This window comes from Mastigoproctus giganteus, chromosome 4 (assembly GCF_048544385.1).
Source record: "Mastigoproctus giganteus isolate SK-2022 chromosome 4, ASM4854438v1, whole genome shotgun sequence".
NCBI lineage: Eukaryota > Metazoa > Arthropoda > Arachnida > Uropygi > Thelyphonidae > Mastigoproctus > Mastigoproctus giganteus.
The window spans coordinates 180,360,451-180,387,519 of NC_143578.1; the positions used below are offsets into that span (position 1 = coordinate 180,360,451).

Here is a 27,069-nt window from a genome sequence, read left to right on the forward strand (position 1 = left end):
AGTTATTACAAAATCACTTATCTCTCTGTTAGAGTTTGATAAACCTCTGGCATTCCCCTCCTTGAATAACTCCTCATTTGTGAATGAGGCAAAATACTCATTCAGTTTATCAGCTACTTGAGCGGGATTATCAATAGTCGAACCATCTATGTTAAGTGGTCCAATCTGATTTATCCCTTTCCTTCTAGAGTTTACATAAGTAAAGAACTCTTTTCTGTTTTTCTTTGCATTCTTTGCCAAAGATTTCTTGTAATCTGCCTTTGCCTGCCTAACTTCATTTGTGACTTGATTACATACTAGCATGTACCTGCCATAGGCTTCTGTGTCACCTAATAAATTATTAGGTGACACAGAAGCCTATACCAAAAATAAAGGTAATCCCTGTTGATTTATAATAAACTAATAAATTATATACATCCAATGCATTTTTCTTCTCTGCCACGAGATTCATTAATTCGTCAGATATCCATTTAGTCCTGAACCTTGAACAGTATTTCTTACTTGGTGTAAGGTAAGGTCTAACAGCTTAGTGTCTAACAGCTCCTGGGATTTCTCCCATCACCGCGGGTGTACATTGTATTGGGGCCAAAGATTTGAAGTGTGTGGGGGTCACGTGCTGTATATTGTGTTGTGCCCTTTGTTCCTCTGGTCTATTAGCCACCGAGCCCCTAGTGGGACCTGACGTTACCACACCGTGCCACGGGGAGGCTGACCGGGTGCACCACTGATGCTAGAGTACTCTGGTGGGTCCTGCCACCTACTTTCCTGGGATTTCAGTGGCTAGGACCAGATTTGAGAATGAGATGATCGCTGTTTCTTGAGCAACGGTTGTAATTTTAACAGAGCGTAGGGTTGTTCGCTGATAACTTGTTCTAGGGCCAAATAGGTCGGGCAATAATTTTGATGTACAGGCATACCTCGAATAACGAATAGGATGCGTTCCACGAAATTACTTCGTTAAGCGAAACTTCGTTTTCAGAGGTAAAAATACTATGGCCAGAATAGGGATACGTTCCTACGTAAAGAAAATGAAAAGCTTTTTTTTCGAACAAAGAAAAGTTTTATTAAATAAACAGTCAACTTACATACAAAGTGAAATCACATTTTAAAATATGAGTCTAAAGTTGATTGCTTATGCTTTTTTTCTCTTTCATTTAACAATTGCCTATACGGAGTTATTGCATTTAACACTGATCGCTTAACAATAAAACTTCTTCCTAAATCAGGATCATTTTCACTAAAAAAATTTAAAACGTTTTCAATGTCATTTAAGCACCTTTTTAAATCTTTGGTTGTTAACACTTTTTCGGCAGGAACTTCTTTAACTTCGTCTTCATTATCTTTGTCTTCGTTGCTAACAAGGTTTTCTAAATCTTCCACTGAAAAACCATCATCTTCTGCATTCAATAAATTTCTAACATCCTCTTCATCGACATTTTCGAAACCTATTGGTTGAGCCATCTGGATAACTTCATTTCTAATTTCTTGGATGTTATTTTCTTCTTCTAGTACAACTTCTGGCCATATTTTGCGCCAAACTCCATTTAAGCATTTCTTAGTGACTTCTTTCCAAGAACTATCAATGTTTTCAATTGCGTTTTTAATGATGTAGTTTTTCCAAAAAGTTTTAACTGTCATTTCCTCTTTATCCTCTAGTTCAGTTAAATTACTTAATGTTCGACGCAGATAATAAGCTTTAAATGATGCTATTACTCCCTGATCCAATGGTTGAATCAGGAAAGTTGTGTTTGCTGGAAGAAACACAACTTTGACAGGAATGCATGTGTCCAACGTGTTAAGATCAGTAGGATGTCCCGGAGCATTGTCTAACAACAAAAGAGCTTTTTCTTCAAAGTTTTTTTTTTGACAATACCGTTTTACTTCAGGACAAAAGTGGTTAACAAACCAATCAGTAAATAACTCCTTGGTAACCCACGCTTTTCTATTTGCTTTCCATATTACAGGTAAATTCATTTTTATGTTACCTTTTAACGCCCTCGGATTTTCTGAATGGTAAACTAATAACAATTTTAATTTATAATTGCCAGAGGCATTTGATCCAAAGAGTAACGTTAAACGGTCTTTGGCTGCTTTGAACCCAGCAGCTGATTTTTCTTCAATAGAAATGAAGCTTTTTGTTGGTAGCCGTTTCCAGAACAAACCACGTTCGTCAACACTGAACACCAAATTTGGTGGAAAATTTTCACGTTCAATTATTTCCTTTAGTTTTTCTGGAAACTTATTTGCAGCTTCTCCTGTTAATTTTACACTATGAATCCTGGCCCGTTTTTTAAATTTCTCGAACCAACCACGAGAAGCCCCGAAGGTTTCCGTAATTTCTTCAGTTTGTTTAGATTTCAGGTGATTAAACTGGAATATTTTTTTTATGTTAAATGGGGCTTGAAATTGCGGACTTCGTTATATCGAAGCTTCGTTATCAGAGGTAACGTTAACCGAGGTATGCCTGTATTTAGATTTTACACACACACACACACACACACATATATATATATATATAAAAAAAAAAAAAAAAACACTTTGTGCAAGAGAAAAGTAAGGGAAGAAGGCAGAAGACTGGAGGGTAGGAAACAGAAGAAAGGGGCTGACAGGAAAGATGGCCCACGATGACAGTGTGTCATGCCCGGTGCCTCACTGGAGAGAAGAGTGGGGTGGCAGGTGGACGTAAAACCACCTCCCCACACACAAAAAAAAATCATTGTGTAAGAGAAAAATAAGGGGGGGGGGGTAAAAGGATGGATGGTAGGAAACAGAAGAAAGAAGCCAGGAAAAAAAAAAGAGAGAGAGAGAGAGAGATACCCCGCAAGGACAGGGTAGGTACAGCTAGCACGGCCAGTCAGTTTGAGCTGACAACTTGGTGGAAATCCAGCAGTGTGAGTGCTTCTATGGTGGATGGGTCATGTTCAGGAAGGTCTAGTCCAGGTGTCGTCATTGGGACTCCATTTGGTGAGTCTGTGTCGCATCCAGACTGAAGGCTGGTCCAGTAGTCCATGATAACGAATAGTGGGGTGGTCGAAACCGGGAGTCCAAGATATGATGGTCAAGTCCAGGGATTGATGGTAGGTCTCTTCTTGATGAGACGTCACGCCTGGTCGGGAGAAGTTGGTCCAGGAATCAATGATGAGGAATTTGTCAAGGTATGTGTGGACCCTGTCTTTGATTGCACTGCTAGTACTGTCCCAACCAAGTGGGGAAGACCTGACTACTTGAGATGTGAGGGATCAAGTTGGGTTCTGTACTCCGGATGGTTTGTTGGTCAAGTCTTGTGTAAGTTAGTCCAAGTTAGTCCATTGAGCATCCATGGCTCAATGATGCATAGCAACAAATGGCAGTCATGGTTGTTATGACCTATTGATTCAGATACTAAGGTGGTGGTAGCGTTTTCTGTCTGGTAAATAGGTCCATTGCAAATTGAGTCAGGGCTTGGTAAGTTTCTTCATTCTGTAGGGTGAGGTGTCCTTGATTTTGGTAGTTGAAGCGTAGTTTCATTATTAGGATCCTCCTGAAGTCCTCGTAGATTTCACAGCTGTGGGCATGGTGCTCCCACGTCTGATCCTCTCCACAGTGGCAGCGGGGTGAGTCTGAAATTCTGAAGTCATGTAGTTTTTCTGGAAGGAGCTATGTCCAGTGAGGAGGTAGGTAGGTAGGTAGCATAGAGTCCCGGTGAAAACCAGACAGGTGTGAAGGGGTAGGAGGCCCTGACATCCGGGAGGAATCTTTTGGTGACAGCACCTTTAGTTGAGGTCTGCCATCTTTCTTGCCAGGTGTCTGTTAGATGTGCATTAAGTCTCTTCTTTTCAGCATTTCTATTATTTGCTGGATCAGTGGTGAAACTTGCGCAGGTAACTGCTCTTCTTTTGGCTATTTGGTAGAGCAACCCATGACGAACAATCTCCAGGTCCAGTGGAAGAGATCCAGTGAGGACCTGGAGTGCATGGGTGCTGACAGTGCGACAGGCATGCAAGGACAGAAGGAGAAGAGAGCGCTGGATAGTTCCTAGGCACGATCTGTTTACTACTGTATTGGCCTTCTTGTACCAGACTCCAGAGGCATGGGTGATAACCGGGATGAAAACTGCCTTATAGAAGAGGAACAACGTTCTCTTCTTTAAGCCCCAGTCCTTCTGGGCAACTCTTGAGACTTGGGCAGCACACTCCCTGATCTTAATCCTGAGTTGGTCTAGATGAGGAGTGAAGGAAAGGTTTTTGTCTAAGATCAAACCTTGACATTTAAGCTCTGTTTTTAGTTTTACTGTAACACCATTGACCTTGATTTGGAGTGGTCTTCTCAAATCGAGGGTACCTTTTAGTAGGATCGAATTGGTTTTCTCTGGGTGAGATCTTTAGGTTGTTATGCTCTGCCCAAGCTTGGAGGATGGAAATGGCCTGGTTGGCATTTGCTTCTAGTTGGGCTCTGTTATTGGCAGAAAAGAGCATGACCAGGTCATCTGCATAGGCCTGGGTCTGTACATTGTTGAGTTTGGTGTTCAAGAAATCATCCAGCACCAGATTCCAGAGGAGGGGGGCCCAGTTCAGATCCCTGACGGCATCTCCTGAAGACTGGTCTGGAGACACTGCAGTGGGGAGCGGACATGACAACTCGCCGGTCCTGGAGATAGGTCTTGATGCATCTATATAAGTTTTCTGGGACTTGCGCCCTCCGGAGCCTGCCCAGGACGCTGGGCCACCAGAGGAAATCGAAGGCACCAGCAAAGTTGAAGGAGATTAGTAGAAAGTATTTGGAGTTGCAGTTGGTAGCAGCTTCAATGATTGTTTCCAGTGCATCTACTGTGGAGCGTCCTTTCCGGAAACCGTACTGGTTAGGCAAGGAGAGACCAGCGTCATTGTAGTGGGCTTCTATTCTATGGGAGATCATCCATTCGAGAAGTTTGCTGAAGACTGACAGCAGCGCAATGGGCCGGTAAGAATGTGGCAGATCATGTGGTTTGGTTGCATTCTTCAATATAAGTATAACGGTTGCAGTCCTCCACTGTGTGGGGAAGAATCCTTGGTGGAGACAGTGGTTTAACAGGTTGAGTATGGTAGTGGGAATAAGTTCAATGGCTTTCTGGACGATTTCTGGATCAAAGATGTCTCTGCCTGGAGCCTTCTTGTTTCTGATTCTATATGCAGCTAAGTTGAGCTCGGCTGGGGTGAAGGGTTCTTCAATTGCAGTTGTGCGATATGTTTCATTTTCCATGCAGAGCTGTAGCTGTTCCGTTGTGTGTGTGGGTCAACAGGCTGCTGGAATGTAGCATCTAGAATATTATTGATAGTGTCTTACCACGATCTGGTGTAGAGTCCGTTCGGTAATTTTGTGGTTGATACGACCTCGCCTCTGGGGAGCTTGTTAGTGGTCACTTTGTACACAACCCCCTCAGGGATCGGCGTTCCCTCAGTGCTTACCAGGGCTCCCATGAGCGCCTTTTGCACTGTTTTATTGTTGTGGTGTACTGGTTCCTCATCACTCGATATTGCTGCAGTAAAGCCTCTGTTTCTTCTGGAGGCCATGTTCTTCTTGCACGTTGATAGTGTTTTCGTCGGTAATGACTTCGCGTCGAAGAGCCTGGAGTTCTGGTGACCACCAGGGGATAGCACTAGGTGTGAATCTCTTCTTTTTTGATAGCTTTGCAGCATTAGTGATGAGCTGTGTAATTGCACGTTGATGCTGGTCTGGGCTGAGGCCATTAGGATTGAAGCGGCTGGCTGCACTGGTCAATTCCTCCTTAAAAAGGTTCCAGTCAGCCTTGTTCAGGGCATATCTTCTTTGTTGAGTTTGGTTGAGTGACTAGTGAACGGTGTAGTTGGAAGGTTAGTACCCTGTGGTCAGATGTGGTCCAGTCCTCACGGACTGTCCAGGAAGCAAGGTGCTGAGCAATGGAGCTTGAGGCTATGGTAGGTTCCCACAGGATACTGGAGGAAGTTGGCAGGCAGTTAGGTTTGTTTAGAATGACCAGGTTGCTGTTAGACAAGTAGTCCACAAGACGTTGGCCATTTCTATTTCCTCTGTGATTTTGAATTCGGCTGTGCCAGGCTGGAGACCTGCAGTTAACATCAGCCCCTATAATGAGTTTTGCATTTGCATTTGTAGCTGGATGATCTGTAGATATCAGGTGGCAGGAAGAATATCTTACCCCGATCAACAGTATATCAAAACTAAGTAGAATTTCCCCAGTGTTGAAATTACATGGGCGCCCAGCCCAGCTAGTACACTGATCAGTGATTTTGGTGACAGTCAGTTCGAGATTGCGAACGACGATCACGGCCCAGGGTGTATCACCATCAAACCTGGACCACTTTAAATCTCAAGGGGTAGCCTTTTACCTCCTTGTTATGAGTGTATGGCTCCTGAAGAAGCAGCACATCTAAGTTCTCTTCATCTGCCTTTTTGACCAGTTGTGCAGCAACAGCCTTGGACCTCTGAGTGTTACGTTGTGCTATTTTCACGGTGTGGATATTTAGGTTTGGTCTGTTACTCCCCATATTTTATTATTGATTGTTGAGCACTTCTGGCTTTGAGATAAACTGGGCAACTACTGTCACAGAGTGAATAGTTGGCTGGCACCTTTAGGGCCTTGCAATTGGCACATTTGGGAGGTTGAGACTTTTTGGGGCATGTAGCGTACTCATGCCCCATTTCGGCACAGTGGCCACAGGTGGCAGATTTTGCCTGCATGTGTGTGTGGTGTGGCCAAAATGGCAGCACCTGAAACATTTGGGGACGGCTACATGCTCCCTAAAGCGGTGGCTGCCCCAGTTGATGTAAATTCTTGTTTGCTGGGATCTTCCAGGACTTGGGTGATAGCTCAAGACCCAGTTAATGGTGTGCCCAGCTCTGGTTTTTGTTTGGAATTTAGGGATTATGTGAGAAGTTGGTTCTTCATCTGGGAGTTCCTGTTTCAAGTTTCTGTGGAAAATTTCGCTTTGCAATTCCTCTGGAGGAAGATCCTTGCCATCTAGTACCAGTATACAAGGACCCTTTTGTCTAGGGGGCTCGGCCAGGAGTCCCAGAGATGGTATTTTAGGGTTCTTAACAATCAGTTCGGCATCCTCTTTTGTGGCTGTTTCTATAATTACTCTTGCATTTCGTGTTTTGTGAATTTAGTTGATTTTAGTGTTCTTTAAGTCATCTGTCAAGGAGTCCATGACGGTCTTCTTGACCTCCTCACTGGACATACGACCTTCATTGGTAAGGGGTTTAAGTACCACTAGGTTAGGTCTGGGTGATAGCGTTTTCTATAGTGTAGTCCGTAGGTTGGCACCTGAATTGTTTGTCTGGTAGCCCAGCTCCTGAGATTCGGGAATAAAGTCCGGTGGTGGCTTCCTCAGCACTTGGACATATGTGGAGTCGCGCTGTTGCATTTGTTTTACTCCACAGTCAGTGTAGACTTCCAATTTTGCAGTTGCCTTTTCGCTTTCCAGGTGCGTCTGGATAAGTAGCAATTCCAGTTTATTCCATAGGTGACGATTTCTACTCTAAGAAGTGTTGTAACTCTGTTAGTTGGCTCTTTGAGCAAGTTCTCCAGTGCTATTTTGAGTTGTAGCGATTGTTGGATAACTGTCCCCTCAAGCATGTTGGGGTCAAGGGGGAGGTCAGGTTCTCTCATGTCTGTGTACTCTGTTTGGGAGAGAGGGGTTCCATGGTCCCTCTGTTTTGAGATTTTGACCTGGTTTCCCAATCAAATTTGATACCGATTGGTTTTTTGTTCTTCTTAATGAGGGGGTTCAGTTTGGAGATCCCTCATGTTCTTCGTGTTGCCTCTGCTATATTAGGGTTGTCGGTCACTGGCAGGGTTGTGTTACAGCCGATTTCCTCGACTTTCCCTCCCTTTTGAGCAGATACAAATTGGCAAGTTCACTGCGGATGAGTGAGTGGCGAGATTGTTTGTTTGTTTGTTTGTTTTGGGGATTTTTTTGGGCGCATGGGCGTCTATGGCCATAATGCGCCATACATAGGTTAGTATTTATGCTATTTCTTTATGGATTGAGAGTCAGGAAACTGATTGTTGACTAGCTAAAGGAGGTGGTATACATTGATTGCTTTGAGAAAGTTAAAAATCTTTGAGACATCTGTTTTATTGCCCAAAAGTGAACTAAGCGTTAGTGGTTCTTCAGTTGAGGCTGGATTGAAGTGATTCTGGCGTTCTATTGCAAATTTTGTGCATTCCACAAGGATATGTTTCACTGAAAGCACTGTTTTACAGTGATCACACTGGGGGTGAATCTCCCCTCTTAAAAGGGTAACCATGAGTAATATTAGTGTGACCTATACGCAGACGAGCTAGTATTACCTCCTGTTGTCGAATTGCACTGAGACTTGAAGGCCATTGCTCAAGATTTGGCTTGATACTTCGAAGCTTATTTTCAAGTTGTTTTTGCCACGTTGATTGCCACTGGTACATGCATTTTTTCTGTATTATTCGTCTATAGTCTTGATGTGGAACTCTTGACTGTACATCAGGTGGTAAGTCAGCCGCTTTTGCGGCATTGTCTGCTAATTCATTTCCTGGAATTCCCATATGTCCTGGGACCCAACAGAAATGTATGGTTCTTCCAAGCTCAGATAAGGTATATAAAGTGTTTGTTATTTCTTTTACGACTGGGTGGGTGATGTTCATGGTGTTTTCCAGGGCTTGAAGTGCACTTAGAGAATCAGAGAAAATTATACTGTTTTCAATATTGGAGGTCTCGATATGCTTCAGTGCAACCTGAATTGCCATTAGTTCGGCAGAAAATATACTGAACTCATGTGGCAGTTGGTAGGCCAATGTTATGTTCGGGAAAACTGCGGCGATTCCAACGTGGGTGTCATTCTTTGACCCATCTGTATGAACTACAACAAAGTTTGGAAACTGCTCCACCACTGCACGGTACAATTGCAAGAAATTTTCTTTATGTAATGCAGATTTATCCCATTTATGAAGGTATTTATCACATAAAGGTGGAGTAATGCTCCACAACAAGACTCTCATCATATACTCGCTCCTATCGTGTGTGGGTAGAATTGCAGACACTTTCAAATTTAACCCTAACTCGCAACTTTTTTCAATCATTGACCTGTACTTCTTAAGTAAATCTGCAGATCTCTTACTGTTAAGGTCATTAGTGTCAATGTGTAAAAAAATCACCTTTTGTGCCCTTAAATGATGATATCTGCCCTACAGCATCAACGTTTGCCCTGGCACACATATGCTGGTCCTGTTCCACCTATCCTATTTGCATAAAATATTTTCCGTTTCCCTGACAATAGAGTCACCGACAATAACTAGTTCCTGTGGGACAAGCGCATTCTGCCTTGGAGATAGCGCTCTGTGTTGCCTGATGCACAGGAGTGAGCTCTGCCATTGAGTTGGACAGCTGAGAGCTAGATGGGCCCCTCATATTAATTTCTTCGAGGGCATTTATCCTACACTTCAAACTCTCATAGATGCCCTTCAGAATGCTGAGTTCATGCTTATTTCTTCAGTCTCTGCACCTAGCACACACAGACATCCTCCTTGGCTAGATCATGTCCTGTTCGAGACAGGTCTGCAAACATTTCACATTTTGCACATTGTTTTAGACTGTGATGCGTTGGAGAATCACCCCATTTGTTTTCCCGCGAGCTATTCTGTGAATGCTGCTTTGCTGTTCTAGTCTGGGTCATGATTCCGTTAAGTATAATTTAATTAACAATGAACTTTAATAAGATTAATAAATTTTACTGATTAATTAATAATACTAATCTAACAGATTTCTAATACAGTGCTACATTTTTCGCTATCTGGTTTTACGTTAACATTACACTATTCCATATCGTATAACAATGGCGGAAAGTTACGAACGTAAAATCTATGGACACTAAGTATTAACTTTCAAAATTGCTATCTAATTTCAAAAACAAACCACGGAGTTTGGCTAGAACTATAAAGCTACTTAAATAAAGAAAATAATTTAGCATAACAATTAAGTCAATAAAATGACTAAATATAAATGAAAACTTAGCATTCACCAGAGCTGCAAAAATCTTAGTCAACGTTTCCCAACTATGTGGCCCACAAAGTTGGGAAACACTGCTGTAGCGGGTTCTTCTTGCAAGAACCCATATTACACAAAGAGTAAGTGCATAAAATCAATTTTCAGTAGGAAAATTATTATATATTACACAGGAAGTTAAATATCCAAAGTTGAGATAATTATGATAACTGGTAATGAATTTTAATTACAGGTATAACCAAACTTGTAGACATAACTAACTGAATAGCTGCTGCTTGCAATATATTTAAAGTAATTCATAAACATGGCAGAGAGAGAGAGAGAGAGAGAGAGAGAGAGAGAGAGAGAGATAAAAGTTAACCAACCTAAGTGGCTTGCTACTGCGTACAGATGTACCACTTGTCAGTCTAGAAAACACATTATCCTCTCGAGTTCGGCGAGTTACAGGTGGAGAATTGGGTGGAGTTACTTCATACGATTCTCTAAAATGAAATTTCAGAGTTCAGTACATTGTAAAAACTTTATATTTAAGTATAATACCAATAAATAATACCATTAATCATAATATTTATATAAATGCTATAAAAAATGACATAAGGTAAAAACATCTAGTATACTAAATGAGTACATCCTGATTACTCTTGTACTATGTGCAATTCTGGAACAACATTGCTCAAAATATGTTTGTGTAAAAATTGCTTTAAAAAAATGGGAATCTTGTTTCAAAAACTAAATCAAGGACTGATTTCCAGTTTAAATTTATAATACTTAAACAACAAAATAAAATATTTATATCCCATTTTATACTTGGGGGGGGGGGGGGACAATCTTTTGTATTTTCTCATTTTATGTACATAATGAAATAAAAATATGCTGAAAATCACGATCAATTATTATAATCCTAAATTAAGTCAAGGACAAAAGACTCGAGCTATGAAGGCTATATAAAGTCCATACTTCTTTCTGAACACAGCTTTGAGCAAACTGTTTGCTCCGCACTACATTGAACTAATGTTGTGGCAGCACTTTGCCATGAGTTGCTTTGGTATTGCATTGCTCTAAATAAAAAGTATTACTCTGATGGGAAAGTTAAATACAGGGTGTTTCAAAATTATGTATACACATTTTAAAAATTTATATTTAATGAACAATATGCACCAATTTAATTTTCTTAAACTCATTTTGTATCTTAAAAACAGAATTTTTTTTGAAATAATTTAATTTTTGTTTTATTTTATACATACCTCTAAAACAATGGCAAGTACCCAATTAAGGTTTGAAGAAAGAAAGGAAATTATAAAATGGTATTGGAAATATGAAAATGTTAGTGAAGTTCAGTGTGCTTGGAAATCAAAGTATGCAACAAAAGCACCTGTAAATTTAACAATTACTCGTTTGCATGATAAATTTGAGGAGCATGGAACCATTCAGAATATCAATAACTTAGCATGTGGCAGGAAGAGGACATCAAGAAGTAATGAAAATGTTGAAGCTGTAAGAAATGCAATCTTGTGCACCCAAAGAAAATCAACAAGATGATGTTCACAGAATGATGAAGGAATTAATAATTATGCACAGGTGTGCACGATTATCTTGACAATGAATTTCATTATCAATGGATAGGTCGTCAAGGGAGTGCTTTTGAATGTCCTGCAAGGTTGCCAGATCTCGCCCCTTTAGATTTTTTTGCTTGAGGCCACTTGAAAAATTGGGTTTACAGTCACAAACCACAAATGTTGGAGGAATTTTGGATGAAAATTCAACAAGACATTTCACCTGATTTGTGCAATTCAGTATGTAGATCTGTTGAAGATAGATGCCGCTCATGGATTAATGCTGATGGAGGGCATTTTGAACAATTAAAGTTTTATTGTTGTAAAAAAAAATTGTTTCTGTCTTCAAAGTATCAAAAAAAATTTACATTTGTATATATTGTTCATTAAACAAATTTTTAAAGTGTGTATACATAATTTTGAAACACCCTGTATATTCTCTTCTCATAACTTCTCAGCCAGAGCAGAGCTTTTTATTTAGAGTAATGCTATACCAAGGCAAAACTTAATGCAAAGCAATGAGTTGCATTGATGTCCACAATGACATCAATGTACTAAGTAGTAGAGCCAGTTTTCTCAAAACTATGTATAGAAAGAAGTTACGTCCAACATGTACAATGGCTAAAATCCTAAATTAACAAACCCACTTACTATATAGTAAATGTTTCATGTGCTGTATCAAGATTTCAAATAATATTCTCCAAACAAATTTTGTTTCAAGAAAACTTGGTTGTACATATTTTATATATGTACTTTATGATATACTTAAATTCCAACTGTGTGTATTTACTTACAGCTGAATTTGAAGGATCTTTTGGAAATAACTTATGAAAGTATACAATGCTTGCAGAGGTTACCTTATCTTAAGATGTACTTTTTTTTTTTTTTTTTTTTTTTTTTAAGACCAGCTATGAGCCAATGGGATCATGATCTCTGACGGTCAATGGCCTCAATTACAGTAAAAATTGCTTTTTTGATTACTTACAATGATCTTTCACTATTCTGCAAATTGCCTAACTCTATTACTAAGTGTGACTACCTTGAAATTAAGGGATTCATGGCATGGAAAATTCCAAGGAAATCTTCAAGAATTAAAATCAACGCTCACCTCCTTACTACGCAGGCTGCATACATATGGTAGAGAAGCATTTTCCATTTAGCATAACTTATTTTATTAATTCAATAAATTTGTAACCTACCTTATTAATTAAGAATAAGGATCTTGGTTGTCAAACAACAAAACACATTCAAATGAATATGAATTGATTTCAAAAACAACCAGGTCATTATATCCTTTCTCTAAATTCATCATCATTTTAATCACTTTGAGGCAATAAGGTTCCTGGACTGGTGCAATAAAAAGAACACAAAGTGAAGGAGCTCAAAAATGGTTTTATTTTTATTCAAGGTAATCACCACCTGATTGAATGCACTTATTACAGCATTCTAAAAGTTTCTGAAAAGAGCCAGCAAAGGCATCCAAAGATAATGTTCAGTTCAACAGTTAGATGTTTCTTTATGTCATCAACATTCCAAAACACCTTTCCTCTGAGGAAAGTTTACAATACAATGTTTAGTCAAAAATGCCGTCACCCACTCAACAAGTGCAGAATGGGTGTGGGCATTGTCATGCAACGAGAACCAGCTACCTTTTTCTCAAAATTACGGCCTCACCTGGGAAATATGCTAATAGTCTTTGAAGTACCTATATGTAGAATGCAGCACTGACTCTCTCACCTTCAGGTACAAATTCCTTGTGAATGACACTTTATTTGTTGAAAAACGTGATCAGCATTGTCTTGATCCTGGACTTCTGTAAAACTCACATTTTGGGCTTTCGTGATGATCATGAAGTCCACTGCATGCTCTGACGCTTTGTCTCTGGGTTGCACTGAAACACCAAACACTCATTTCCAGCAACAATACATTTGAGGAAATTAGAATTGTCTTCACAAATTTGGATGAAGTCTTTGCAGGATGACGCTATTCATTGCTTCTGCTCATCTGTGAAGCACAAATTGTGTAAAGCCCTTCCTTTTACCTAAACCAGCTGCACCAGCCTAAAAAAAAAAAATTTTTTTAGGCTGGTGCAGCAAAAGCCTTGGGCTTTCTTGCATCATATGGCTAATATAATAATAATTTCTTGAACTTTTGAGACTGTCTTGTTTTGAGAGTTTGATGGGCACCCACACTTCTTGGGTCATTGCAAACATCCTTATGTCTATTCTTGAACCACTATTACCATTCAAATACATTAGTATTACTTAATCGCCATAAAGAGTTTTTAACTTTGTATGTTTTTAGATTTTTCCAGTTTAAAGCAAAATTTGATATTTGATCATTGCTAAATTGCAACACAAGAATGTCACAAAAATGCTACTAACAAAACTGGTTGTAACTTGCAACCTGTTGGTCTACCAGACAATTTCCATACCACCAGCTGTTGGAGGAAGTTTGAACTACAACATACCACTTCCATTTATTTTCAAACTTATTGAACATGACTGCAATAGCACCAGTCCAGGAACTTGATTGCCACACCTTGTATATGCTGTTACTTGGGGAAACACATTTAAATACATATATTTTGTTTTTCTGTTGGATTGTCCACACAATTTTATCTTATTCTTTCATTATTTGTTTATGTATAGTTTATTTAGATTTTTTTCTGACCACTGTCTCTGTTAGCCCATATTGCTAATTCATGGCTGTATCAGAGCTTGCTAAGTTTGCCTCTTGCTTGTAATTTTCACTTAAATTAGTGCTCTCTCTCTCTCTCTGCACCTTTGGGCACACTTCAACAACCTGTTCATGTCATAGGTGTTTCTAACCTTGAGACCCTGTACTGTTGTAATTGACTACATTGTTTCAGATTTTTGGCAAATAAATTGACTAACTAATGTTTTCTGCAGCTATCACAATAAAACACAAAAAATAAAATTTAGCATAACAATTATACTAAGAATTATTTCAAAAACCACATCAGCTTTGAACAGCAAAAAACCAAAGAGCATAGAATTTTTAAAAATGGGGTTCAGCAGATTTTGAAATTAAAATATCTTTTCAGGGTGTTTTTTTTTTTTTTTTTTTTCCCGTTGTTGTTGTTCAGAGGGCTTTGTCCTTCCTGTTGGTCAGATGTTCCAACACACACAAAATCCTTTTGTCATTTTACTTTTAACAAGTTTTAAATAAATTAAGTATTATTAAAATTTTAATTTCACTCCCTTGAAAAGTGCTAGCTGGAAAGGATATAAGATAGTTTCAGAGAGTAAGCTTTCATTGTTTACACTTGCAAATGCATTCCAAAATACTCATTCAAATTCATCGCAGCATAGTATAAAACACAAACAATTGGTCACACAAAGTCCTCAAACTGAATGGAAATATTATTAAATATCTAACCAGGCAAAAATAATGAATGTGTTCTTTCAATTTTTACATATGGAGAAGCAAAATTAAAATAAAATTTTATAATTCTGTTTTTAATTCATAAATTAAAGATTCTCCTTAGATATCTAAATGGTAAATTAAGACAGTGTAATTTGAAAATCAGTGACAGATGCAAACTGAGAATATATAGTATTGTATGCTCAGCAATTCAGTAAATATGAAAAATCACTTAACTTTTAACTAATTCATAATGTAATTCTCTAAGTGGTAAAACCTAACCATATCTTGAAAACAAAAACAAGCTAAACGGGGGGAAAAAAAAGTGGGAAATTCGAAAAAATTTGAAAAATAATTAACACTGAATCAATACGAAAGAAAAAACTAAAATATTGTGTAGGAATTTGTAATATTGTGGTTAATAGCAGCAAAAGGCGCACTAAATTCCATGATGCATTTAACCCTAAATGCTAAATTCCATGAGGCATTTAAAGAAAGAAAGCAGACCCTTAGCCATAATTATGAGACAATCCTTGGACTCAGGGGAGGTCCCCACAGACTGGAGATTACAAACGAATTCAAAATTCACAAAGGGGGATCACAGAGGGTGACATGAGTAATTACTGACCTATTAGTTTTACTTCTGTTCTGGGGAAAGTGATGGAGTCACTGGGTAAAGAAGCATTCCAGGATCATCTAGACAAGACTGCAATAATAATTCAGACATAGTTTGGGTTTGTTAAGGGGGAAGTCTTGCCTGACAGTTTGATTGGATACTACAATGTGGTCACAAAGGAACTGGATGCAAAATATAATTTTGATACCATATACTTGAATTTCTGGAAAGCTTTTGGTACTGTTGCACATAGAAGACTACTGTACAAATTGGAGCAGTGTAGCATTAAAGGCAAGTTGCTACAATGGATAAAAGGATGGTTGAGTGGGAGAAGACAGAGTGGTAATCAATGGACACTGCTCTTCGTGGACTAATGTTATTAGTGGAGTCTCCCAGGGTTTGGTGTTGGGACCAGTGGTGAGCCTGTGAATATTTTAACAATGGACTCACAGTTTTTCCGACCTCGACCTTCTACCAAGTAAATCTGATCAGTCATGGAAGCTGACTTCATCCGTGATTTCCATCAGAGACACTTTCCACGCTTGCACTACTAGTAGTGTGATTAGAGCACAAGATGCATTTTTCGTGATGGTATATCTTGAGTCAGGGGCAGATTCTGGGGGTGGACAGATGGGGCTTATTACCCCCTTAACCGTGCGTATAAGTGTATAACATTCCTAGGTCTATTCTAAAAAAAACTTAAAAACCTGGTCACCATGCCTCCCTTTATGATGATACCTGGATATGATAGTGTCTGGAGTTCTAACTTTTTAGAATTTTTGAATAGTACGACGCCACAATCATGTTTCCTGAAGTTACTACTGCAGGAAGTATGAAATATAAGAATGTCATATGACTGTGACAAAAAAAAACAAAAAACTACAGGATTCTAGAAAAGGTACACAAAAATCACAGATTACACGAAAAGAAAAAAAAAAAAAAATTACACATATATTCAAGAAAAATTTATTCTAAAAATTGCCATATACAATTTACTTCTTCATTAATATTTGTTGTCCATCTTCTGCTTTGCTCAATAGCTGAGTGATGATTACAGAGGAATGATTTGACGTAACGATTCGGATCAAACTGAAGCAATGGTTTTCCATTTAAATGTATGGTTATCATAATCTGCAATGTGTTTAATTGTCAACATTATTCATTCGTTTATTCACGCAATATTATTTATTACGCTGAAAGCTCGATCAGCTTCAGCACTACTAATCACAATGGTTTCAAAGATATTTCTGCCTTTCTTAATTGAAAAGGGAATTTCACTCGACTTTAAAAAAAAATGTCTGACAAAATCTCTAAAATCATTAATTTTTATTTCATATATTATCAGAAAATTTAAATTTCTTATTCAGTTTCATCGTCTTGCCGCTGAGAAGAAAGTTCTTTCATATTCCACAATTTGGGCTAGCATATGTTTAAAATTTCTTTCAATGGTCATTATTTTCTTTATTTAATTTAAAATCACTCTGTTAGTATTTTAGTATTAGTAATGGCTGCATGGTGCAAGAAAGCTTATGGCTTATGCTGCACTGACAAAAAAAAAAAAAAAAAATGAATAAAACAACGATAAAAAAATAATAAAATAAAATAAATAAATAATAATAATTAGTGGTAAAAGAAAAGAAGATTAAACCTATCATTCTATGCGCTTCCCTTACCCGAAGGTACTATCCAGATGACCTTTGAATTTCTCCAAACTGTCAGCCTCTACCACCCATGCAGGCAACTTATTCCAGTAATTTATAACTCGTTGGCTAAAATAAAACTTCCTGCAGTCCAATTTAAACATTTCTCCCTGTAACTTGAATTTATGTCTCCTAGTTCTAGCATCATTTATAACCTTGAAAATTCCATCCTCATTCATTTTACTGATGCCTCTCAGAGCCTTAAACACCTCAATCAAATCTCCTCTAAGGTGTCTAGTTTCCAAACTCTGCAACCCACATATTCAAAGTCTTTCTTCATATGGACACCCTTTTGCCGATCTCACCAGGCGAGTTATTACTCGTCTTTGCACCCTTTCAAGAAGCTCGATGTCTTTCTTTAGGTGTGGTCTCCATACTTGAACACAGTATTCCAAGTGTGGTCTAACAAAAGCCTTATATAATGGGATTATCACATCCCTATCTCTACTTGCAAAAGTTCGATAGATCATCGATAGGACACCACGGGTCTTCCTTGCAACTTGTTTACAATGCTCAGAGAATTTCATGTCTGACCGTATCGTAACACCCAAGTCCCTTTCCTCCAGTGCTGGGTTTAGTTGAACCCCACCAAGTGAATAAGTTATTTTGGGATTACTGTTTCCCAAATGTAATACCTTACACTTTGTTGGATTAAAGCATAGCTGCCATTTTTCTGACTATTCCTGAAGTCTATCTAGGTCTCTCTGAAGAAGCTCTCATTAACTACTCTACCAATTTTAACATCTACAAATTTAGACATCACGCTATCTGTCCCTTCATCGATGTCGTTTATGAAAATTAAAAAAAACAGTGATCCTAATACTGATCCTTGGGGTTGTCTTAATAACTTGTCCTGTAAGGATAAAAACAATGCATTTAATAACTTGTCATGAGGTAAACTTAAATGTGTTCTTACTTTCGATTCCTTCAAATTCTTTCCCGCTTCAAACATGCTCTCAATTTTAGCTTCATAATTTCCTTCAGAATTTTTCAAATTAGCAATAGCATTGATAGTCAGAAGAACTAATTTATCTGCTTTTACCATAGTGATTCTGTAAAGCTTCTGGAAAGTAAGAGAGCTCCTGCAGGATGTCGATCATTAGTGCTAAATGGTTAAGAAATTTCAGATTAATAATCTGGAATATTTAACTTCCGATTCAAAATGTTTGCAAAAAGCGGGATAATTCCTCCAACCTGCAATTGCTGTTTGCAAGCTACAAGTTGCTCATCGTGGCCCGAACACATGATCGAGCTTTATAGTTTCCAAATCTGAAGTTCTTTAGCAATCATCCTTAATTCACAGTGGATTTTTGGAGATTAGTGATATAATGAATAAAAAAAATTTTTTTTTTTTAATTATTGCCTGTATGCCATTATATTTTAGAACATTTTCTACAAAGTGAAAGCCTCAACAAAGTTTCAAAATCTGCTAACATCTCATCTTCGTAAAGTTTATATAATATCTTAGTTGCCTCAATCCCCCCCCTACTTCGCTACTCTCACTAGTTCTTTGAATATTGTGCAAAATATCGGAATCACACGGATATTCAGCTACTGTGACCACGTAAACAAACAGGAGGATCACTCACTTCTCTGAAAAACATATGCCTGTTTGTCAGAGTAAAGGAGAACCACCACACAGGTTGACCAGAGGCTATATGTGTTGGGAATCTTTTTAATCCTCTGACTGGCTATGGAAAGCATACTAACTAGCGCAACTTCTCGGTATATGACTGCATAGGTTTTACGGACACCACTAACATTGTGAAACGGTAATCCCTTTCAATCTTAATTCACACTTTCTAATTACCTAAATTGCCTAAAGGTGAGAACAATGCATACAAAGCTCTCTCTTAATCCGTTCGTTATATGGCAATTTTCTTCATTCAACAGAAACTATTTTAAATGTAATTACCAATGGGGATTCAAAAAAATTTGCTATAAAGAAGTTGGTCAAACAGAGGTCTGACTGTAATTAAATCAAAAATTAAGCAATTTTAAAACACATCTGGTTGATTGTGCCATTAAAATGCTGGGAATGAGGCCCCGCTTGCCCCACCATAGTTTCAGCTCTCGATACTCAATAATTGCATTCAGAATTTCATTTGTAAAATAAATTATCATCTCACCTTAACAGCTCACAAATTTTCAAAAAATTTAACAATGGGCTCCCGCAAGCCCACTATTGGTTGGGACCATTTGTTTTCTATATTTATCATGATATTGATGAAGGTATATTAGGCTTAATGTCCAAGTTTGCAGATGATACAAAGGTTGGCAGGGTTGTTAATGACAGAAATGAAAGTTGGGCAGATGGGCTGAGAAGTAGCGACATTGACAAATGCAAATTACTGCATACGGGTAGCAGTAAACCCAGAGTAACACACCAACTGTACAGTACTACACTCAGGGTAGTGGGAGAATGAAAAAGACCTGGGGGTAATTGTGCAGTCAGATATGAAATTTTCTGAGCAGTGCAGACAAGCTGCCAAAGAAGGTCATGGGGTCTTGTCAATGATATACAGGACTTTTGCTAGCAGGGATAAGGTGATTACTCCTTTGTATAACCCAATGGTCAGACCACACCTTGAGTATTGTGTACAGATCTGGATGCCTCATTTTAGAAAAGATGTAGAGTTGCTAGAATGAGTAAAGAAAAGGCAACTAGATTGGTGAGGGAAACAAAGAGGGGGTGTTGCTTACTAAGAAAGACTTAAGTTTTGTAAATTGCAACATAAGAAACTAGGCACATGCAAGGTGATTGATTGAGGTGTATAAGGCTTTGAGCAAGCTCAATGCTGATGGGATTCTTCCTCTTGCTCAGATTACAAACCTGAGGGGGGCATAAATTCAAATTAAAGAAAGCCAATTTGCCTTTAGCCAATGGGTGGTTGATTGCTGGAACAAACTTCAATCTTTCATTGTGGAAATTGATAGCCTAAATAAATTGAAGGAAGAACTGAACAAACTTTTGGAGCGAACAAATGGATGAAATTGGAAGGCGTTTTTTTTTTTTGGCTGATACTGTATAAGCTTGTTTTCTTGCATTGTATCCCTAATTTGTGTGTGGATCCTGGTTTGGTTTATTTCTATCAGTTGACCCAATGGAGTGAATTTTTTTTTTTTTGGAGTTTTCAAAATTTGTAAAAATAAAATCTTGGTATATAAATGCTTTTAAATGGTTTAAGAACTAGTTTAATTTTCTTATTTTGAAATGGTTGCCAAAAATTATAATGAAATTGTTGGAAATTAGTGAAATAACATGCACTTAAACTTGTATGGAGTGTACAGTGGAACCTGTTTAACCAACTTGCTGAGGGACTGAAACATTCATGTTGACATAAGCAGTTGTCAACATAACCGTGCCCCTGCCAATCTCCCTCCTCCTCCACCTAAAACAATTACATTTAGTGTAATTACATGTTTGACAGTAATTCAGTACATTACACACAACCAAAAGCATTTATTTTGTCAAACAACAAAAAAAACAAGCTAAAATCAATATAAATTGACATCAAATTACATAAGCTAGTTTACATAAAAATTGGGGAAAAAACACAAAAGGTCTAATACCTAAAACAATCACTTAACGTCTCTTCACTTGCCGTTTTCAGCTGTTCTTTTTCAATTCTATTCCCTACAGTGTCATTATGGCCAAGAATACTTTCATCACCACTTTACAATATGACTTACTTTCTGAGAACATTGAATGCATGTAAAGCTTCCTTTACAGTTAGGGGTGGGGTAGATTCATCTTCTTTCTCATTTTCCTCATCACTGGGTGGATGGATATTGGTCGCTGTGGCCAGGATTTCTTCATCAGTGCAGGGTGCAGAACATTCAACCCCCCATCATCAGCTGCAGCCGCTTCTTTCTCAAACTCTTTCTGCTCATTCCAATCCAATGACTGAATAGAATTCCAGACCATTATCATGATTGCCAATCTTGGACAGATTGAAACCTTCAAATGAAGGACCATTGGCATTCAGAAGGAAGGCGCGCATAAAATAATTGTGAATGGTCATTGTTTTCGCTGAATTCTTGAAGAATATTATTCTTCAAGAATGGGCAACACTTGCCCTTGATTTTTGAATTTGCTGATACAAGTAAACTGACTTCATTACTCCCATAGATGTTTGTAGCCACTAGGTCTGTTACATAGAGTCTCAGTTGCTTTCTTATAATTGCAATAGGTCCTTTGAGCAAGTAGGTCTTAACCAGGATGTGTTTGACGGACAGGATCATTTAATCAGCATCGTTGATGTCAGTAGGGCAGTACTCTGCTATGATAGTTTGAAGCCTTTCTTTCCAATCTTCTGGCTGTGACATGTCAGAAACCTTCCCTTTGCCACAAATACAGTTGTAAGTAAAGTTATAATGTTGCTGCACACATTTGCATGCTTATTTCCATCTTCCATTGCTAGATATTTTGTCTCAAGAGTGTGCAGTTCTAGCTTTCATTTTTTTTGCCTTAGCAGCCATTGTTGGTATACAAAGTACAGTACATACATATAAAGAGGGAGAGAGAGAAAAAAAATTTTAAAATATGCCACAGAAAAGTAAAAGAAAAATTTCACTAATCACAAGCAAGAAACAGAATCCTTTTAATAAACCCAGTGAAGCAATGATATCCAGTAATTTTACATCAATAAAACTGAAAAGTGGGCATAAGCAATAACAAAAGTAGAAAAATTTGTATCTTGGACTGCGTAATTGCGTCAAGACAGATGGGTGAACAGGCATCTCGACAACAAGTTATGAGGTTAAAACTTACTAAATGCTATAGGCAGGCAGCTGGGACTTGGAAAAAAATTTAAGAAAAGCTGGATGTCGACATGAACAGGATTGTCTTAAATGGGTTTCCACTGAAATTTACATTTAATTTCTTAAAGAATTACAGATTATTGTTTAGTAGTATTTATTGTACTGTTTCTTCAGTGAACCGTAATGATGTCCTTAGAATACCATCAGTCTCACATACCCATGGAGGTGTTTGAGGGCAATGGTATTGCAAGAACATTATAGTTCACTGAAGAAGTGGTACATGAAGTACCATAAAATGTTTGAGAATATTCTGTAATTGTTCAAGAAATTAAAGGCAGATTAGACTCCTTGCAGGTTTAAATACTCATTATTTCATCAATTTCCAGTTCTTGATATACCTGCACACCATGCTCCTAAAAGAATAAGTGAAATTGTTGAAAAAAAAAATCAAATTAAATTTATAAAAGTCATTAAAAATTTATAAAAAATATTGTAAAAACTTGTTTCTACTTTTTATTTTGATGAAATAATATATTTTTCATCTGTTTATGATACATTACTTAATTCAATTTCATCAACTTCTGTGTCTGAATTCCAGAAAATTTTGGGTTTCTTAAGCCAAAATCAGACTTCTTGACCTATGTAATCAAATGAACTTCACCCTTATTTCTTCCAAAAAAAAAAAAAAAACATTGATGTATCAGTAACCAAGAATGCCATCAAATTGATAGCATCCTTAAGTTTCTTGCAGCAAGGTTGCCAATCATGTTGTCACTCCATGGACTGTTTTTAAATCTCTGAATGAAAGTTTCATCTATGGTCATTAATTGGTTGACAAACTTGTTCACATCCTCAGCAACTTCACAAAAATTGTCTTCGCACAGTTTGCACTCTACTCCTCTGGATCCCCATTCAATTTTCCTTCAGAATCCTTTTCACAAGAAATTTTTTTTTCATGCACAATTCTTTGTGGACAATTTGATGGACACAATTAGATGTTGCTTTGTGGCTTGGCTATGTATTATAATCAAAACCAATGGAAGTTCAAAATCAGGTCATCAATATTTTCTGTAGTCTATATTATCACAAGTTGCACAAACTTGGGTCCATCTCCAGTTGATTGTCTGTTATGACATATATATAGAATTCAGTGTGATTCTGTCTGTAATGGAGATAGCATGGAAACAAGCATTTGTAGATGATACTTTGTATTAAGCAATTTTTTAAGCATCTTTGTATTAAGTAAGTTTTAAAGCATTGTACAGTCAGCATTATACTGTCTTTCACTAAAGGAGAATGTTTTGCTATTATTCTGGAATGAGTCTCAAAAAATAGCCTTTATAAAATTCATTTATGTAGAGTACAAGGCTGAAAGTATTTGAATACTCCAACTGAAATACTGTGTACTGTGCCAGAAGTCATGTGTGGATGTGTTTCAGTGCAAACATGCCAATATAAATCTAACAGGCCTGTCTATGCAAAAAAAAGCAGCATGTTAGAAGCAAATATGGGTTTTGAAGCGAAACTAAGAATTTCAGTCAGTAAGTTTCCACGTAAAGATTGGAATTGAAATTTAGATTGAAAGTTTCAAAGTTCCAATTCCAGTTGAAATGGGGTGATGGCTGATGGGCATGCAAGTGGAACTTGTCTGAACCTCCCAAAACCCATTATGGTAAATGTTAATCAAAAATATAAGAATGTAGGTGGTATCTCAATGAAAAAAGGTCTTGTCATGTTGATGAATTCATGAAACACACACGAAGAACCAAGTGGATAGTACATGCTTCACACTTTTCTTCTGCAAAAGATATCGCATAACAGATCCAACAGGATACAGGAATATCCATCAGTATGTCAACCTTCTATAGGGAGCTGCATAACCTTGGATTCAATGGTAGATCAGATGAACATTAACTAAATATCATCGTCACCAATGCCAAATACATTTGGAGGAGTAGTGTCATTTGTGACATTCACTGACCCTACAACAGTAGCAAAAGGTGCTAGAGAATGGCAAATCTTGCTACACAATTCATTCTCATGGTGTGTTTGGGTGTGGAGATTACCTGGGAGGTACTTCTTGGTGTGTATTCAACCACAAAGTTTGGTGGAATTGGTCTGGTGGTGCAGGGCTCATTCAGTTGATTAAGACATGGTTGGTGGCAGTGCCTGAAATCATGATGTCCATAACCAGCTCTGAATTTTGTACAATTATGCACTACCTACATTTGGCAGTACTACAGAAACTATCCTTGTCTTGTATTAGCATGACAATGCTATGTCATGAAGGGAAGTACTGGTTTGTAGTGTTGAAAAGCTGAAATGGCCAGATGAAAAACTAAAACCTCAATCCTAACTGAACACATAGGATGCATTAGAGCAAAAAATTAGGTATCAGCCAAAACTGCCTCCTAAGCCAGCTGTGTGTGTGGCAGCTGCTTTTTAGGAAAGATTAAAGGAAATTCTGGAGAAACATTTAATGGAAGTTGGAAAAGAAAGCATGCCTAAGAGAAGTACAGCTATTGTATCATCAAAAGATTAGCATTAGTAGAGGCATATGATGCAAGAAAGCGAGCTTATGCAGCATCAGCCAAAAAAAAAAAAAAACACCACTCCCATTTCACCCCTCTGTTCGTTCGAAATACCCGTCCAGCTGAGTCTTAAACTTATTTAGGCTATCAACTTCCACAATAAGGGATGGACGTCTGTTCCACCAACCAACTACCCATGGCTAAAGGCAAATTTCTGCACATCTATCCTACATCTGTCTTTCCTCAATCTGAATTTATGCCCTCTCAGGTGATTATTCTGAGCAAGAGGTAGAATCCCATCGGCATTGAGCATGCTCAAACCATTCCAGTCTTTATACACCTCTATCAGATCACCTCGCTAGTGCCTAGTCTCCAGACACTGTAATTTGCGAAACTTAAGCCTTTCTTCATAATAACCCTTTGTTCCATTCACTAATCTTGTTGCCTTCTCTGTACTCGTTCCAGCAGCTCTACATCCTTCTTGAAATGAGGCCTCCAGACCTGTATACAGTAAAGGTGTGGCCTGACCATTCCCTTATACAAGGGAATAATCACCTCCTTATCCCTGCTAGAAAAATTCCTATATATCATTGACAATACACCATGAGCTACTCTTGCAGCCTGTCTGCACTGCTCAGAGAACTTCATATCTGCCTGCACAATTACCCCATGGTCCTTTTCATTCTCTACCACTGTCAGTTTTAGAGAGTGAAAAGTAGTACCACAGAGAAAGATGGCTTGCTATGTACCAGTTTTACTACTGTGTGTATACGAGCGTTTTTTTTTTTTTTTACCCATATAGCATGTTTCAATAAGGATGTTCATGTAGTATTTTTTTTAAATATTAATATGTTGAACTATACCTAATTCCCAATTACCCAAATAAACAAAATTTTACACAAATAACTGTAAAAAAATAAAATTGAACTATTATTCATATATTTATAATTTTTAGTGTACAGCTGAACTTGGCAAATCTTGCAACTTGCAATTGGATTTGATTTTTTTAAAAATAAAAACCAAATGAGCACAGTATTAGAACATAAAGTAATAAGTACCATGCATAAGTTCAAGGTTGAGAAGACAAGACATTTGACATAAAACTTGAATTTCTGTACACTGAAATTTTTGAAAATGAAAGGAAGGCTGTTTCAATGAATAGTAGCAGTAGGAGTTAAACAAGGAAGAGAAAAAGCTACATCTGGACAGTGAATGGATGTTGATTCATTGAAGCAACTCTATTCTGCATGTCTAGACTGGCTGAGAAGAATGGTGGAATTACAGATTGTTCAGAAAAACAATGTCAATGGAAGCATCTGTAGAAATGGAAGAACTGTAAAGAGGGATGCAGTGTGCTATCATCAGCCAAACTATGGGCAGGATTTACAATCAGTGAAAGAAGGTCATTAATATACAAGAGTAGTGGAAAAGTTGAGGACCTTTATGCCAAATATAAACAAAAGTTTTAGAAATATCAGGAGAAATTGCTTTCATGAAATTTGCCCAAATACGAATAACGTAAACTAATTTAAAGATGTTTAGTGAAGTTACCACATCAATCTATACCTAATATACAAGGGATGATCACTTAATTTGCAGATTGTTTACTGCACACACTTTCCATAACTGCCGTTAAAGAGTTAAACAGTTAAAGAGATGAATGGAGCATATGGTAATGAGTGTCTTGGGAGGATAGCCATATTCTGGTATGAAGTGGTTTCTTCATCAAGACAATTCCAGGCCAAGACAATGTGATTTCTTTCTGTTTCCACATTTGAAGAAAGCTCCGAAAGGCAAGCGTTTTGTGTCTGACACTATGCTCACAGAGCCACAACAGAAGCACTTCAGTCTTTCGAAAAATGGCTTGCAAGAAGTATTTAATGCATGGGTAAGATGGTGGCAAAAGTAGGTAAAGTTCAAGGTATTTTGAGAAGGAGAAATCCACAGAAGATTCAGATGATGACAATTAAGATAAGACTTTGCACCAGTCCACAAATTAAATGATCACCCTGGTAGATTGGCAAGGTTGGTTCTGAAGTTCTGCTGAACCCTATCTTCAAACCTATGAACAAATATGGGATGTGCTGAATGCCAATACTAGAGCTGACCACTAACCACTATAAATGGGCTGTTGGAACTGGATCAGATCACTAATAGCAGTTACTGGTTAGTTTCAGTGCCAGCATCCTACATCTGTTTAAAGCCTTTAACAGGGAGGTTCAACAGAACCTTGAACTGTAGAAACCTGTATTAAGTGTAAAATAATGTGAAAATCCCTCAATAAACATCTCCAAATAAATTCTCATATGTATAACAGTCATTAATTCATTAACTTCTATGAGGAGAATTTGAAAAGTTTTTGTCCCAAGTATGAAGAGTTTATTTGAGGAGTCTGGAATCATAGTCCTTTTTTGCAGTTTATACAATTTTGCAACTGATGTTGCAATGCATTGATTCCAACTGCAAAGAAAATTTTGTTGGGCCTCCAAGAATGACATCACTGTCAGTGAGAAAACGGATGCCAGC

General features: G+C 37.8%; 1 protein-coding gene across 2 annotated transcripts in view; it reads right to left on the reverse strand.

Moving 5' to 3' along the window:
• Positions 1–27,069, reverse strand: part of LOC150087230 (kinesin-like protein KIF21A) — a 779,086-nt gene that overhangs the window by 126,826 nt on the left and 625,191 nt on the right. For both annotated transcript variants that reach the window (XM_090371900.1, XM_090371899.1), the window contains one exon: positions 10,358–10,474. In XM_090371900.1, coding sequence (XP_090228026.1) covers positions 10,358–10,474 — 117 coding nt within the window. The remainder of the gene's footprint in view (positions 1–10,357; positions 10,475–27,069) is intronic.